General features: G+C 64.6%; 2 protein-coding genes across 8 annotated transcripts; one reads left to right on the top strand and one right to left on the bottom strand.

Moving 5' to 3' along the window:
- Window positions 1-352: 352 nt before the first annotated feature.
- On the top strand, window positions 353-4,391 carry GALE (UDP-galactose-4-epimerase). Of its 3 annotated transcripts, none has more exons than XM_076357426.1 (11): window positions 353-385; window positions 1,827-1,953; window positions 2,056-2,171; window positions 2,457-2,570; window positions 2,832-3,008; window positions 3,140-3,253; window positions 3,351-3,417; window positions 3,535-3,620; window positions 3,776-3,853; window positions 4,070-4,184; window positions 4,276-4,391. In XM_076357426.1, the coding sequence occupies exons 2-11, from the start codon at window positions 1,833-1,835 to the stop codon at window positions 4,329-4,331; spliced, it is 1,044 nt and encodes a 347-aa protein (XP_076213541.1). In that variant the 5' UTR covers window positions 353-385; window positions 1,827-1,832; the 3' UTR covers window positions 4,332-4,391. The 3 variants fall into 3 exon arrangements, with proteins under 3 accessions (XP_076213541.1, XP_076213544.1, XP_076213542.1); XM_076357429.1 differs by lacking the exon at window positions 353-385 and adding an exon at window positions 465-521; XM_076357427.1 differs by lacking the exon at window positions 353-385 and adding an exon at window positions 487-540.
- A 1,193-nt stretch (window positions 4,392-5,584) lies between these two features.
- On the bottom strand, window positions 5,585-15,107 carry LYPLA2 (lysophospholipase 2). Of its 5 annotated transcripts, XM_076357432.1 has the most exons (11): window positions 15,049-15,107; window positions 13,543-13,757; window positions 12,361-12,466; window positions 11,534-11,565; window positions 10,788-10,853; window positions 9,925-9,972; window positions 9,657-9,727; window positions 9,306-9,379; window positions 9,010-9,111; window positions 8,374-8,550; window positions 5,585-8,136 (listed from the first exon to the last, which is right to left on the bottom strand). In XM_076357432.1, the coding sequence occupies exons 3-11, from the start codon at window positions 12,436-12,438 to the stop codon at window positions 8,086-8,088; spliced, it is 699 nt and encodes a 232-aa protein (XP_076213547.1). In that variant the 5' UTR covers window positions 12,439-12,466; window positions 13,543-13,757; window positions 15,049-15,107; the 3' UTR covers window positions 5,585-8,085. The 5 variants fall into 5 exon arrangements, with proteins under 5 accessions (XP_076213547.1, XP_076213546.1, XP_076213548.1 ...); XM_076357431.1 differs by lacking the exon at window positions 13,543-13,757; XM_076357433.1 differs by lacking the exon at window positions 15,049-15,107 and having other exon boundaries at window positions 13,543-14,369.
- Window positions 15,108-15,512: the final 405 nt, after the last annotated feature.

Genomic DNA, 15,512 nt, shown 5'->3' with positions numbered 1-15,512 from the left:
CTGGGGTCGGTCGATAAACGGGGGGGGGGGGGGGGCCTCGGCGGCCTCCTCCCGCCGCCAGGGGGCGCTGCGGGACGGGTCGCTCACCGCCCCTCCCCGCGGCGCGGCCCCGCCCTCTCTGCCGGCGCGCCAATGGTCGCCGTCCCTCTACGCTGCTCCCCACCCCGGGGAGGCGTGGTCGCCCCATCCCGCGCATGCGCCCCCCCCCCCCGGGGGCTTTTTGTCCCCGCTGCCGCGCCGTAGCTGGAGCGGCGGTGACACGTTTCCATGGGAGAGCGGTGCGCGTGGCACCGCGGGGGGCGGGGAGCGCGGCCGGGCCTTAAAGGGACCGCACCGGGCGCGGGGGCAGAGCCAGCGCGGCGGCGGGAGGCGACCGGAGCGGCGGGTGAGCGGGCGCGGGGGGCGCGGGCGGGGCGGGAGGGAGCGGAGCGAGCTGCTGCTGTGTCCTCCTTTAGCGAGGAGCTCCCACGGCCCGGTCCCTGAGGTAAATCCAGCCCCTGAGGTAACGCCGGGCCCCTGAGGTAACGCCGGGCCCCTGAGGTAAGTCCAGCCCCTGAGGTACATTCAGCCCCTCGGGAGCCCCCCAGCCCCGCAGGGACCCCCGGTCCCGGCCCCTCAGGTGAGCCCTGGGCCCGACCCCAGCCCCCCCCCCCCAGGCAATGCGCGGCCCCTCAGGAGACCCCCGGCCCCACCGGCAGCCCTGGGCCCAGCTCCTCAGGTATCTCCCGGCCCCAAGCCCAGACCCACGGGTATCCCCGGCCCTGCGGGTAACCACGGCCTCACAGGTAACCCTGTCCCGCGGCCGTGCCACGTCCGCGCCCTGTCCCTGTCCCACGTACACGCCCTGTCCCGCAGGCCCCTGCCCTGTCCTGCTGCCTGCTCGCCTGCCTGGCTAAAAGCAGCGTTATTTTGGCTTTCCAGCCCTCACCTGCCTGGCTCAGGCTCTGGCCTCCCTCGGAGCTGCCCTCGCTGGCTGCTAGAGCAGCCCTGGGGCCGGCAGCAGACACAGGGCAGGGCGGTTTAGGGGTGTCAGTTTGGTTTTCAGCCTGAGACACAGCTCTGAGAGTGACTCAAGTCACCCGGGGTGGAAACTTTCCCTGTGCTGCCTCCGTATGCCTTGGTAGTAAAGAGGATTCTCCCTCCTACCCGCTGGGCAGGAGCTGCTGCTCGGTTCCCAGGGACAGGGGCTTTCTTGCAGGTTAGCTTCCAGGTTTCCATTTTGTGTATGCCAGCAAATGTCCCTGTAGTCTGCAGTGACCCAATGCCCACCTTCCTGGGAAGCAGGGGTGGAACGGGGCCAGCCCTGGGCAAGGGAGGGGAGGCTGGAGGGAGCGCTGGGACTGTTGTAGAGAGGGGATGTCGGAGCTGGAGGAAAAACAGGGAATGGGGGGAAGAGGGCAGAGCTGATGCCCCTTGAGGAAACCACCCAAGTTAATACCGTTAGATGACTCCCTGCCCTTGTGCTTAGGGGTGAATTAGCCTGAGGGATTTGTGCTGTAGGATATGGGTGACACCAGGATCTTTAACCTGGATTTAACGGGAAGAACAAGGGTTTTTCCCCGGTATGTGACAAGTGTCAGATAAACCCTCCCTGTCCGAGAGGTGTGAACCATGTCGGCAGGGTGTGCTACAACCTGCCCAGCCCATTCCTCTCTGGGTGTCGTCCTGGCGCTGGCTGGGCCAAGTGGAGGGAGTGCTTAGAGGCAGTGCTGACGTGACAGTGTCCAAGTCCTGCCTGCCCCTTCCCTCCCAGGGCCCGTAGCTGTTGTGCTCACCCCAGACCACCTCACACAGCGCTCTGCACTGAAGGGCCTTTCCTCCCCCAGGGAACCATGGCAGAGAAGATCCTGGTGACCGGCGGAGCTGGCTACATCGGCAGTCACTGTGTGCTGGAGCTGGTGGAGGCTGGCTATGTCCCCGTGGTCATAGACAACTTTCACAATGCCATTCGAGGTACAGAGCCTTCATCCTTTCCCATGCAAGGGGCTCAGACTCTCTCGGTCTATGCCACGACCTCCCGCTATCCCAGCACCTCACTCCCTTCCATCTCCCCAGGGGCAGACGCGCTCCCTGAGAGCCTCCGGCGTGTGCAGCAGATCGTGTGCCAGCCCATCCTCTTCCAGGAGCTGGATATCACTGACGAGGCAGCGCTGCAGGAGCTCTTCAGTAAGGTGAGAGCGAGAGCTGCGGTGCCCCAAGGTGGCTTCATGGGCTGCGGGGAGTGAGAGGGGTTTGTGCTGGGGGTGGGAGCCAGGAGGGAGACGTGGACTGGGCAGGAGCTGAGCGGGGAGGACAGTGCTGAGGAAATGCCGTGACCAGCAAATGTTCCTCTGGGCCATGGAGACCACACGGGCTGGCTGAATGAAACTCCTGGGGAGACTTCTGACTGGTTTCTGCCTGGAGCTTCTGTCTCCTCTTGCTGTGGCACTAATGCCAAGCTCTTTTTCCCTCTGCAGCACCGTTTCTCAGCCGTGATGCACTTTGCGGGGCTGAAGGCAGTGGGGGAGTCTGTGCAGAAGCCCCTGGAGTACTACAGGGTGAACCTCACCGGGACCATCCGGCTGCTGGAGGTGAGCGGAGCCGAGAGGCAGCGTGTGGCGCTGGGGGCCTCACGGGTGCTGGGTGACTGGTGCTGGGTGTGATCCTGCTCTGGGGTGGCCATTCTGGCTGGCAGCCTGGTCCCTGCGGTGCTCCCCCTGCCCAGGCCCTGTCCCAGGGGTGTAACAGTGCCTGCATGGCGGGAGCTGCCGCCTGTGGAGGACTGAGCCGCGCAGCTGAGCTGGAGGGCGCGGAGCTTGCTGGCTCAGTGGCGGCTGGTCCCTGCTCCACAGACCATGAAAGCCCACGACGTGAGGAACATCGTGTTCAGCAGCTCTGCCACCGTTTACGGAGACCCCAAATACCTGCCCCTGGATGAGAACCACCCAGTTGGAGGCTGCACCAACCCCTACGGCAAATCCAAGTACTTCATCGAGGAGATGATTCGAGATCTCTGCAAAGCAGAGAGGGTGAGGAGCTGCCCCAAGGCGCGCAGGGCTGGGAACCGAGGTCTTTTCCCACTGGAGCATGCTGGGGTGACCAGGCAGCGCCGCACAGCACTACACTCTTCCCAGGCAGCCACGTTTGTGTGTTTCCCCAGGACTGGAATGCCGTTCTCCTGCGTTATTTCAACCCCATCGGTGCCCACGAGTCAGGCATGATCGGAGAAGATCCTCAGGGGATCCCGAACAACCTCATGCCCTACGTGGCACAGGTACTGCCCCACTTCAGCCTTTGAGGACCCCCGGGCTCATGGTGCCTGAGTGGGGCACAGGGTGACGGGGCTCTCGTGGGCTTGTCCGTCTGTGCAGGTGGCAGTGGGGCGCCGGGAATTCCTGAGCGTGTTTGGGAACGACTACAGGACGGACGATGGAACGGGTACGTCGCGGAAGGGGTGGAGCAGACACCCCGTCCCCCGGGGCAGCCATCGCAGGTCCCCAGCCCGGCTGCGCCCCGGGCAGGAGGGCTTTGCGCTCACCCTCTGTGTCCCCACAGGCGTCAGGGATTACATCCACGTCGTGGATTTGGCCAAGGGCCATATCGCTGCTTTGAAGAAGCTCAAGGAGAACTGCGGCTGCAAGGTACCAAGAGGGCCGTTGTCTGGGGTGCGGTCAGCCTGCCAGGGCTGTGGGGCTGGGCCAGGGCCCGGCTCTTGCAGCCCTGGGGAAGCTAAAGGGGGCCTGGCCCTTCTCCCCTTGTGAAAGAAGCTGACCCATGTTTCTTATCCTCCTCCCAGATCTACAATCTGGGCACAGGCACCGGCTACTCCGTCCTGCAGATGGTCCGGGCCATGGAGAAAGCCTCAGGGAGGGAGGTAAGGTCTGACCCGCAGCCTGCAGGGCCGCGGGCACGGAGCCAGCTGCTCCCACAGGCCCCTCGTCGCCGCTCCAAGCCGTCACTGCCACGGCAGCCCTTGTGCCTGTGTCTGCGGCAGCCACTGGCACCTCCCCCTCAGCTCCGGGGCCTCGGATGAGGCCCCTCTGCCGAGAACCAGGAGCCCCCAGACCCCACGGTGCTGCCTTCCCTGCAGATCAAGTACAAGATCACGGGCCGGCGGGAGGGAGACGTGGCCTCCTGCTACGCCAACCCGGCGCTGGCCGAGTGCGAGCTGGGCTGGAAAGCTGCCTTTGGCCTGGACAAGATGTGTAAGAGCACCCCCCACTCCCCGGCGCGCTGTGCGCCGCCGGCTGCCCCTCTTCTGGCCCACCCCTCACTGCCGCTCTCTCCCTGTTGCAGGCGAGGACCTGTGGCGGTGGCAGCTGCAGAATCCCACAGGCTTCAGCAAGAACTGAGCCGTGGCCCGAGGGCTCGCCTGGCTGCTGTGGGCTGCTCCGGGCCAGCCCTGCCTGCCTCCCCCCCCCGCAGCCCTAGCGAGGCTGCCACCATCCTGGGTGCAGTTCCAGCTCCCTCTCCTGCCTCTTGCACGGGGCAGGAAGGCGGGAGCATCCCCAGCCTCTTCACTCCTCAGCCTCGGCCCCCCAGGTCCTTTGCATCTCATAGAGCAGAAACACAAGGAAGAACGGAGCCAGGGCCTGGCTTTGGCACCCAGGGCATGAAATCCCTTCGTGGGAATGTACAGGGGGTGGTGCCAGCCCCAGCAGGGAGAAGGCTGGGCCCTGCAGCCACTGCTGGAGCTGCTCCTGCACCCTCCCTGTGCCCTGGAAGTGGCCGCATCCAGCACTCAAACAGGCGAGTCCTATTGAGCCCAAACTGCAGAGGAAACCACCCCTTCCCTGCTGCACCCGGCCCCCAACCCACCCAGCTCGGGGAGCCGGGGACGTTCCCAGTCTCGGAGGGAGGCCGGGGCACCCACTGCCCCCTGCCCTGGGCACGGAGAGGGCTGCTGAGCACCTACCTCATGGCCTCAGGCCCCAGGAGCCCCCAGACCCCCCACTCCCACAGGGACCTGTCACATCCCAAGGCCACCGTGGCTCGTTTCCCCAGCCCAGCTCCCCTGGGAGAAGGCCCCGATGGCTGCTAGGGGCTGTCCCCTTTCTTTTCCCCTGCCCCCCAGTATGGTTTTGGGGACCAAGCCACATCTCCCACGTGCTCCGCAGGAGCCCCTGCCCGTGGCTGTGACAGCCCTGGGCACGGCCAGCCTCGCCTGGCTGCACGCAGCCCCCCTGCTGCCATTTCATTCGGCTGGTGCCTGGTTTTGCTTCCACGTTGCCTGTGGCAGCCGCTTCCGTAATCACGTTGCCAAAGGCTGCCCAGGAGAAGGCTCTGCTCAGCTGTCCAATACTGCTCCTATTTATTACTGGCAGCTCCAACGGCTTCGTTAGGCAGTGATGACGCAGTCAGCCCAGTTTGCTGGCAGTTCGATTAATAACTTATGCTACTAAATTATGAATCGCACTTTTGATTTGTTTTTAAATAAACTTTCTTACTTTCTAAGTGGCAGCTCTGTTCTGCTTCCCCTCAGCCGGAGCCGCTGGCCCCAGAAACGGCACCCTGGGGCCTCGTGCTAATCCGCTCCCCCCGAACCTCCGTTTCAGAGGTGCCGACGGCGCTTCCTGCCCAGCCACGAACGACGCCGGCTCAGCTCTGGGAGAGGTTTACAGTTTATTTAACCTTGTATCTGACTCCGTGGATCACACACACAAAAAACCCCAAACATTTACAAGGAAGACAAAAGAGAGAGAGAAGGAAAGAAAGAAAAAAAAAAAAAAAAAAAGCTGTATTGAGGAATGGAGAGAAGCCATTCTCCCTCCCGAGTCCTCAGCACGGCCCTGGCCAGGCGCGTGCTGCTCAGGCGGGGAGCGAGCAGGAATGCTCTGCAAAAGGGCCAGCGCGGCCACCCGCGCCATGCCCAAGGATGGCCACGAGTCCCGGGCCCCCCGCTACGCACACGGTTCCAGTTCACAGTCAAATAGGTCGGTCTGTCCGTCCGCCAGCCCTCGGGTAAGCTGCAGGGAGCTGCGTTCCCGTCCCAGCCAGCCCCTCTCGCCTCCCCACCCGCCGAGCGCAGGGAGGGGAGGACACAGCAGCTTTAAAACAAAGTAGAAGAAACAGCAGGACTGAACCCCAAGCAAGGGGAAGAGCCGGGCTCCCCCCCCCCCCCCCCGACACCAGCAGCAGGTTTGCTGGCTTAAGACTTCCTAAAGGGGGGGGGGCAGGGGGAACAAACCCCAACCCCAACCACCCGAAACAACCCAAGAAACCAACCGAGGATGAGTCCGACAGATCCGACTCTCCGGAGAGCGGGTTATTGCTTTACGCATCCCAGGCGGGGAGGGCATGGCTGGAGCCGAGGTGCCGAGCCCCCCCCCCGCCCCCCGCCCCGGAGCAGCCCTCGCCCTCGCGGGGCTGGCACCGTGAGCCCGGCCACAGCCTGCTGCTGGCCACGGGGCACCGAGCAGAGGCTCTGCGGGGCGAGGGGCCGGACGGGGCATTGACCCACACAGAGCCGGAGCATGCGGGAGGGAGCGACAGCCCTTAGGCTAGGTGGGGTTTGTGGTGGTTTTTGTTTTTTTGTTTTTTTTTTTTTTTTAAAAGACACATACAGCTCCAGCCCGGAAGGGCCCAACAGTGCTGTGGGCTCAGCCCATGGAGGAGAGGCGAGGAGAAGGGCAGCGCTGCTCAACAGCAAGTGCCTTCGGCCCTGCGGGAGGGAAGGGGGCAGCCAGGAAGCCCACCCCCGGAGGAGACATTCGGGGCCCAGGGAGCTGCTCCGCTGCTGGGGATGGTCCCAGCCCTGCGCCCCAGCCAGCCACGGCTGCCGGCACGGCCGGGCCACCGCTCGAGAGAGGACAAGCCTTGGCTGCAGCCTCCGGCCAGGTGAGCGAGGGCCCCCGGGGAAACCTGTGATTGTACACGGAAAGGCCAACAGAGCCCACAGCCCTCGCCCTGGGGAGCACGGAGACCCCCCGCGCTGCCTCACAGGACGGGGCGCAGCAGCACCCGGGCGTTAGATGCTGGTGAGATGATGGCTGGGAGCAAACCTGCTTCCTCCAGCTGCACCGGGAGTCACCCCTGGGGGCCGGGGGCCTCTCCTCGCCTCTCCTCTCCCTCCCTGAGCCAGCCCCAGTCCAAAGGGAAGGAGAAGTAGCAGCAAGAGAGATGTTAAGGACCAGGCCAGCGCCGGGCGGGCTCTGTGGCAAAACCGTTCGGACGCTGGCTGTAAAAGGCAGCGCTTTGGGGCTCTGAGGAGGCAGAAAGAACCTCTGGGACCCCCCTGCCAGGCTGAGGAGGAGATTGTAAAAGCAACAAGAGGAGGAGGAGGAGAGGAAGGAGGCGATTATCTTGAGGAGGGCAGAGCTGCCACAAGCCGAGGGCTGAGGCTGCTGGAACATGGGGCGAGCCCGCCGGGGAGTGTGCGTGTGCGACAGGGCGGGGACCGGGGCCCCGTGCGAGGAGGTGCAGGAGCTGCGTGGACGCCTTTCTGCCGGCCCCGGGAGACGGGGCAGCCTTTGGCGGTACCGGCCCAGAGCAGAGCCTCTCCCTGGGCCTTGAGGCGTTCGCAGGAGAGTCCCGGGTTCCTGAGCTCTGACTGAAAACCCGTGAGTCGCCTGAGCGGAGGCCGAGAGCAGCCACGGAGAGGACGGGCCGAGGGTAGAGGAGAAGCACGGGCTGCTCTGAGCCACAGAGGGCTCCGGAGGGTGCCCCAGCCCTGCCCTGTGCCCGCACCGCTCCTCCTGCCGCACGGGGGCACGTCCCACCCCTAATACTGTTACAAAAAAACCCAAACCCAACAAAAAAAACTTCGCCCGTGCCATGCCAGACCCACACACCGCGGTGCCTGAACGGGGAGTCGAGGGGATGGTGACCCCCACAGAAACCTCTCGGAGCAAGAGGAGGAGAGAAAAGGCCACTCGAAGACTCGCCTTAGACAGCTCCAATCTCAGCTCCGAGAGCAGCAGGGAGAGACAGGGCACCCCCAGCCGGAGAGGACGCGGTGCGAGGAGACGGGGAGAGGCGGGGGCCAGGGGTGCGGCGGGAGGTGCGGTGGGGTGCCATGGCTTCCGTTTGCAGCGGACGGGTCACGGGGGAAAGATCGGCGGCTGCGACCTCGGCGTCCTTCCCTGCAACAGTCTTGATTGGCTCCGCTTAGATCCGGGGCAACAGCTTCTCGATGAACTCCTTCACCGCCATCATCTCCTGCGGAGAGCACAGAGCCCATCACTCCGGGGCTCCTCAAGGGCCGTGTGTTGTCCCAAGCGTGGGGGCACGAGGGCTGCGCAGCCTCCCGCGAGTGAATCGGGGAATAAACACATCCCGTGTGTCCTGGACTCAGCAATTTCCCCTCCCTGCCTGACCCACCGTGCTGGGGTCGGTCCCAAAGGCGAGACCAGCCCCTGACAGCCCCGTCCCCTCTCTCCGCCCCGAGGCACTGACCTGAGGACAGGAACTGTGCATCACGCCGGGGTAGGTTTTGAACTGGACCTTGGTGGGGGTGACGACAGATTTCAGCTTCTCAGCAGTGAGGGCCCCGAAGCGGACGGGGATCATGGGGTCCATCTCCCCATGGCACTGCAGGATGGCGATGTCCTTGTTCACGCCGTTATTCGCCGCCTGCAGCGAGGAAGGAAGCGCTTGGGGGTGCCCAGGACAGGGGAACCCCAGTGGGGAACGGGGCAGGTGCTTTATCCGCGTCCCAATGCACATCACCTGCCAGCTCCCCTCCTCAAGAGGGACGTGGGAGAGCTGCTCACACAGCGCCTGCTGCCCTGCCACCGAACGCCTCCTCCCACGCTGCCACCAGGACCGAGCTGCTGCCCGGTGGGCACGAGGAGGCTTGGGGACCAGATCAGCTCGCAGATGCCCACACCAGATCGGAGTCAGAGCCCTGATTTCTCCTGTGCCCTCACCTGCCCCAGGCCCCAAGAGCAGGGGCGTGGGATTAAACCCCCCACCACAGGCACCTCATGCCTCCGGCAGCCCCAGGCTCACACTGCAGCAAACTCCGGATGGGAAAATCCTCCCTCACCAACCCTCCCTGCGGACACGCGGGGCAGCAGCAGCGCAGGGTACCTGCGGGAAGGCCTTGTGCAGCGGGAGCCAGCAGCTGAGCGCCACGATGCCGGCCAGCTGGTGCTGGCAGGTGAGAGCCGTGTACAGCGACAAGGCACCGCCCTGCAGCAGACGAGGAAGGTCCGTTAGCGCGATGGAGGGGATCCGCAGCCCCAGAGCACCCACCAGCCCCGGGCTCACCCAGCACCCACCCGCCTCCCTGCCACGGATGCTCCCTTTGAGGCGTGTCTTCGGAGGGGGAAGGGGGAACCTGACCCTCAGTCTGCTCCGCCTCAGCCCCCTGCAGCTCAGCTCACCTGCGAGAAGCCCCCCAGGATGATGCGGTTGGGTGGGATCCCGTTCTTCATCTCATGCTCGATAATTGCTTTAACTGGAAGAAGACAGAGAAATGGGTCAGTGAAAGGTGGGGAGGCTGAAGAGCAGCACCCGAGGCCTGGGGGTGCACACAGGACGCTCAGCACATCAGGGAGAGGCAGGTGCCAGAGGTCCCAGTGACCGAATGCACTCGGCTTCAGCCAGGGAGAAGGTGGGCTGGGATCACAGGAGAGCAGAAAGGAAGGAGAGGTGGAAGGAAGACATCTGCTCCTGTCCCAGCGAGGGAGAGGCGCCCAGGAGCTCAGCGCTTCCCCCTCCCCAACATCTCTTACTGTTTTCTGCGGCTTTCTTGATCCCAGCTTCATCCTCAGGTGCATCTGGAGTCAAGCCCATCAGATCAAACCTGGGAGAAGAAGCAGGGTCAGCCCCAAACCTCTCCCAGCACCCCGGGTGTGGGGAGGTGGGAGCTGGGTGTGCTCTGCCCTTCCCCTGACTCCTACAGGGCAGTGGATTTTGGCTCTTCAGTCCCCCCATCCCTCTCACTCCCCAAAATAGACCCTCAGAAGGGTCCCACCCACCCCTGCCACCCAAAGCACTGACCAAGAGGGCATAACCATCTTCATGTTGAGGGTCACCGGGATCCGGGGCCTGCCGAGAAAAGAGTTTGGGTCTTTTAGTTCAAGTGCAAGAGAAGAAAATCCGAGCCAAGGGGAGCGGGGTGACCAGCCCTCCTGCCCGCAGCTGCAGGATACCTCTCCCAAGGGACAGCAGCGGGTCGGTGCCACCAGACCCAGCTCGGGGGATGCAAGGTGACCCCAGGGATCATCCATGAGCCCCGAGCAGATCCCGGCTGAGCTGGCAGCTCCAGGGCGTTGCCAAGTGGCCCGCCTGGGGAAGGAGAGCACCTGCGTCCCTCTCCTGTTTGCTGCTGCCGAGCCAGGAGATGGTGAGGGAGCGGCTGCCTCTGCTGCTGAGACAGGACACCGGGAAGCCGAGGCCCTGCTGTCGGGGACGCCGCTGAGGCAGAGCTCTCCCAGCCCGGTGAGTGCCCCCGTGCATGGGCTGCTATCAACACTGGGGACACATCGGGGAGCGTTTCCTTCCCTTTCTGCTGAGCCCCCTCCTGCCTGACCAGGGGAAGGAGCTCCAGCGCTTTTGGCTTTCACTGCAGCCATCGGGGAGAGGCAGAGGACAGGACAGGGGAGAAAACAGACTCAGAGCAGCAGCTCCCGCGCTGATCAGCTCTGTGGGGAACCACTCTGCCCGCGGGCAGAAAATGTCAGGGCTGGGGCCCTGAACGAACCGGCCACAGCAGGAGAGCAAGCCTCACTGCACAGCCCCGCGGGTAGGTCAGGGCACAGGCCACCATCTGCCTCTACAAACAGTCTCGGCAGCGGGCACCGGCCTCACAGCCCCCCCCAGGCCCCCCCCCAGGCCCTTCCCGAAGCAAGGACGGCACTTACGCGTGAGGGCAAATATATTTCACATAGGGGAGGCGGATGGAGGAGAGAGCGTCAGCCCAGCTGTGCCTGGGGAGAGAGGGAGAGGAGGGAGTTCAAGGCTTGCCTTAGCATTTTGGAGGATGCTGGCGAAGGTGAGGGATTTCCCCCAAGGACAGGTTTTCCCCAAGGCTGCTGGCCCCTTGCCCCTGCTCCAGCGTTATTTTACCAGGTCCTGCCCACCCCAGCAGCCTGAATCCCAACGTGAATCCCCGGCACAGATCTCCTCTGCGGCAGGGCAAAGGCAGCACACAAAGCCCCGCAGCTGGAGGCAGGGGAGCTGCTATCAGCAAGGGAGGAGGGAGAATCTCCTGTGCGGGGAGAAGCCTTTCGTTACTGCTGTATCTCACGCTGTCCTCTAAGGCGGCCTTGCACATTAGAGAGGTGCGCTCGCGTAGACACAACCCAACTCCCAAGGACTGGAAAAACCGCAGTGCTTATCTGCTTGCCTTAAAGAAAGCAGAAAATCAAACCCGCAGGAGGCGGGGGGCTGCCAGGATCATAAATATTCAAGTGCAGACAGCTGCTGGCCGGCGATTCCCTGTGAGGGTGGCGCAGGCACGGCTATTGGACCGAGCTCAAAGCCCCAGACAAATCTCGGAGCTGCCCCCGGGGAGAGCAGCACCGGCGCTCGCAGCAAACGCCCGGGCCCGGGCCCGCATTCAGCAAACCACGCGTCACAGCCAGAGCCAGGCTCCAGGAATACTCACCCCGTGTCTCCAAGGCCATGTAAAAAAATGACCTGTTAAATTAAGCAGAAAAACAAAAGAATTAGCTGGTGCGACAGCCGGTGCCCTGGGAGAGAGGCAGGGCTGAGCTCGCGGGGAGGTGGCAAAAGGCCACTTAGTCACTAACTAGAGGAGACTCAAACAGGCAGAAATTAGCCGATGCTAATGACGCGCCTCTACAGCTTTGAGCATGACGGATGGGTGGAACAGGCACATCATCATGCCACAGAGCCTGCTGTCACAGCCAGGTTCGTGGGCGTCGTCGGCCCCTCGGCTGCCCAGCGTAGCAGAGGGCCAGGGAGCGACGGATCGTCCCGCCAGGCTGCGCGGCACCACGCTGAGCGGAGGCCGAGCTTGCCAAGGACTCACAAAACCCATCTCTACGGGCTTTTCATCTAAGACTTGAGCAGCCCCTCAGCGACAGGGAGCAGAGGGAGGGCAGCCTGTGGGGCCTCAGGGAAGGACAGAGGATTTTCTTTGGGGGATTTGCTTTTAAAAGCTTTAATAGCCAAATCAGATCCAACTCCCACCGACTTCCCTGCGGGTCAAGCCTAGCTGTGAGACTGCCTCCACACTGGGCCGAGCACCAGTAACAAACAGCCCAGCCGAAAGGACGGTTACTCTTCCCCAGCAAGACAAGAGCTCGCTGGTCCTGCATCCCCCTTTGATGCACCAAGATGTACATCTGAAGAGCTGAGGGATTACGGGCTCAGCTCCCGGCCCCTCCGAACCCCAGGGAAGCAGCTCCTTATCTTCAAGGCTGCTAAAAGGGAAGAAGGAGGTGAGGCAGGAGGGGTCCGGGCCCTTACCGCGGCAGTCTCCCGCTCTGCCCCTGAGACAGTCACTGCATCAGCGAGGAGGGGGACAGACATGTTGTTACCACACATACACCGAGAGGGACTCAGACACTGGCACCTGCGGGACAGAGGGACAAAGGTAAGGTAGGAAAATACTCCCTTCCTCCCCCCCCCCGCCCGCAACAATTTGCTCCAGAGGGACCAGCTATTTGGGGGAAAATCAAAGAGTACCTGAAGTCTTTGATGTTTAAGCCCTTGGGACAGCCCTGCTCCATCCCTGGCCTCTCAACGCCGGAGAGCCAGGAAGCAGAAAATGCTTCCCACGTCGCAGCACCAGATGCGTGCGAGTGGGGATGCGCGTGTGGGGTGTTGGAAGCGTTAAAATTAGCTCTTTCTGTTACACCTCAAAGCCAAAGTTATTTCTGTGACTGTAACGACGTGGGCAGAGGGCGGCCGGGCGGCGCGCAGCCTCAGCATCCCTTCCCGGCTGCCAGCGGAGCCGAGGAGGAGCCTGACCCACATCTGCTCCGATGGGGAAGCAGGAAACGCCAGCCCTCGGCACGCAGCAGGCAACAGCACAAGGCTTTACAGCACTAATAAAAGGTCCAGCCCTTTTTTATGGAGCCGGCTGGGGATAAACCGGAGCGTTCAGGCGCTGGCTTGAGACCCAGCCCCGCGCTGCCTCCCAGAGCCTGCACCCCCCCCCCCCAGCGAGGCCATCCCTGTCCCTCCCCGCCAGGCAGCCAGCCAGGGCCACCGCCGCTGTCCCCACCGCAACGGTCTCCTGCCAGCACGAAGGGCTGACCGTCACCTCGCGGATCCCGGTCACCTGCGGGGCGGGCGGCTCCGGCAGAGCTAACAGTCCCCACGACACCACCTTCAGACGCGACAGTCGGTGTTTGTTCCCAGTCCGGCGCAAATCACTAAAACTACCGCACCTCACGTGACAGGCCCTAACGCCCGCTTACCGCCCAGGACTAATTAGATCAGAGCACGTTTACAGCACTGCCATCATCTCCCAGGAGCAAGATCAGCCTCCCGGCTACTGCCAGGAGCAAGATCAGACCCCACGGTCTGCTCCAGTCTTCGCATCTCACAGCGAGCACCATCCCCAGAGGATTTCGGATGGCACGGGACCACCCAACCCCACCTCACCCCCCTCCCAACTCCCGGTACCCCAGCAGACAGCCTTACCCAACAGAAAGAGCCGCCTCCTCTACCAGCCCGGGCCAAGACCTGCCCGACTCGTTTCACCAACTGTTCGTCAGCTGTTTCCCCAACTCAGACAAAACCACCGGGAACAACAAGCTCCTCGGGTCTGGCGAACCTCGCAGACACACAGCCCACGTGCTCGTGTGTACTCCAGGGTCAAAACAACCAGCGAGGAAAAACAGCACCTGCCAAAAATCCTGGCAAGAAGAGCCATAAATAAAAGCATCTTCCATGACAGATGGGAGACGCTGAAACGTGCTCCCTGAGCAGACACAGACTCACGCCTTTGCCTTATTCACGGAGGCTTCAGGGAAAGGAGGGGTTTCGAGGGCCAAGGCTGCCCGAAGCACCCCGCGGGCCGCCCCTTGGAGACACCCGAGATTTCTCCGGGGTGTTTCTGCCCCGCTCCCGGGGTAGCCGCGGCTGCCGCCACGAGAACAGCTCGAGCAGAGGCAGCCGTGGGGCCAAAACGTTAACACGGGAGGGATAAAACCCTCCCCCCAAACGGCTCCGCGCCTGCATAAAAGCACCCACGCACAAAAAAAAAACCAACAAGGAGAAGGACTCGCGTCCAGTTTGGGCTGTTTCAGCGGCACCCCACACCCACCCCTGGCCCAGGAGGGTTGACGCCAGCGGGGAACCCACGGCCCCGGGCCCCGGGGTTAGGCCTCCGTGCTGCCGCCTTCGTCGGGAGGGGAGCAAGTCGCTAATCGGTCGTTTAATAACGTGCCCCGGCCTCTCCCGCTGCCGGCAGGCCCGAACCGGCCGGAGGGGAACCGGCGCCGGGAGGGAAAGGCAACAGGAGGCTGGAGAAATCCCGCCTGGAAGCGGCTGGACGGGAGGGATCGTGAGGGGAGCGGGGGGCCCGAGGGGAGGCGGGAACCAGCCCGAACCCCGCGCCCGGCTCGGCCGCCGCCCCCTCCCCCCCCGGAGCTTCCCGCCTGCCGCGGCCGGAACGGGAACGCCGGTTTTCCCTGGAAATGGGGTTTTTGGGGGAGTTTTTTCCCAAAGGTTGGGAGTCCGGAGGGCTCGTACCGACCCCCGGGAGGCCCCTGGGCGTGGGACGAGGCGAGCGTCGGGCGGGAGGGCGGCCCCCCCGCTGCGCGGAGCGGCCCCGTTACCGGCAGCGTGCTCTTCCGCCGCCCCGAACACGAGGCCGGGGAGCGCCGGGGCCCGCCCGGGACCCGCCCTCGGCCACCGGCCGGAGCCGGAACCGCGGCGGGGCCGGGGAGCGGAGCCCCGGATCTCCGGCCTCTCTGACGGAGCCCCCCCTCACCCCGAGCCCGGCCCGCAGCTGCACCAGCCGGTGATCTACCGTCCCGCACCCCCCCCCCCCCGTTAAGCACCCCGGGGAAGGGGCCCCTCAGCCCGCCCCGGCCTCCCGCCGCCCCCCCCATCCCCGCGGCGCCGGGAGGCGGCCCTGCCCTCACGGAGCAACACCCCCCCCCCCCCCCCCCCCGCGCCGCGCCCCGGTGGTACGTCCCGCACCTCTCCCGCGGGCCCGGCGCGCGCTCTCCTCCCGGCTCCCCCGACGCGCTCCCACCGGAACTTCCGCCCACCGGGTCGCGGCCGGGTCAGCGCGGCGGAAGTGACGCGCGGCCCGTCCCTCGGCGGCGGGGGGGCGGCGGCCATCTTGGCAGCGGGCCCCCGGGAAGGGGGCGAGCGCGGCGGAGCCCCGGCCCCGGTCGGGAGGAGAGACGCGGGGCGGCTGGGGGGGAGGCCGCGGGTAGGCCCCGGTCCCCCGTCGTCACCACAGCGGCCCGGCCCCCGCTGCCCCCCCCTTCCCGTCTCTGCTGCCGGCGAGGCACCGAGCGCCGCCCCCTCCCCGCCACACAACCGCCGGCGACAGCCGCGGCCCGGAGCCGTCCCCGCCGTCACTGCTCGCTCACTAACCCTGCGCCCGCCGGCTCCCCGCGGGGACAGGAGGGCCGCTCCACGCACGGATACCGTGA

This window comes from Aptenodytes patagonicus, chromosome 21 (genome assembly GCF_965638725.1).
Source record: "Aptenodytes patagonicus chromosome 21, bAptPat1.pri.cur, whole genome shotgun sequence".
Taxonomy (NCBI): domain Eukaryota; kingdom Metazoa; phylum Chordata; class Aves; order Sphenisciformes; family Spheniscidae; genus Aptenodytes; species Aptenodytes patagonicus.
This window is presented reverse-complemented; position numbering and strand designations above follow the sequence as displayed.

What these genes read in the sequence shown, in the direction of transcription:
- LYPLA2 (XM_076357430.1), bottom strand. Translation starts at nt 12,623, where the DNA reads ATGGAGCAGGGCTGTCCCAAGGGCTTAAACATCAAAGACTTCAG. An exon ending in AAATATATTTGCCCTCACGC is followed by an intron (nt 9,973 to 10,787) that starts GTAAGTGCCGTC and finishes TTTTCTCGGCAG; the next exon opens with GCCCCGGATCCCGGTGACCC. An exon ending in CAAGAAAGCCGCAGAAAACA is followed by an intron (nt 9,380 to 9,656) that starts GTAAGAGATGTT and finishes GTCTTCTTCCAG; the next exon opens with TTAAAGCAATTATCGAGCAT.
- GALE (XM_076357426.1), top strand. Translation starts at nt 1,833, where the DNA reads ATGGCAGAGAAGATCCTGGTGACCGGCGGAGCTGGCTACATCGGCAGT. An exon ending in CTTTCACAATGCCATTCGAG is followed by an intron (nt 1,954 to 2,055) that starts GTACAGAGCCTT and finishes CCATCTCCCCAG; the next exon opens with GGGCAGACGCGCTCCCTGAG. An exon ending in GGACCATCCGGCTGCTGGAG is followed by an intron (nt 2,571 to 2,831) that starts GTGAGCGGAGCC and finishes CCTGCTCCACAG; the next exon opens with ACCATGAAAGCCCACGACGT.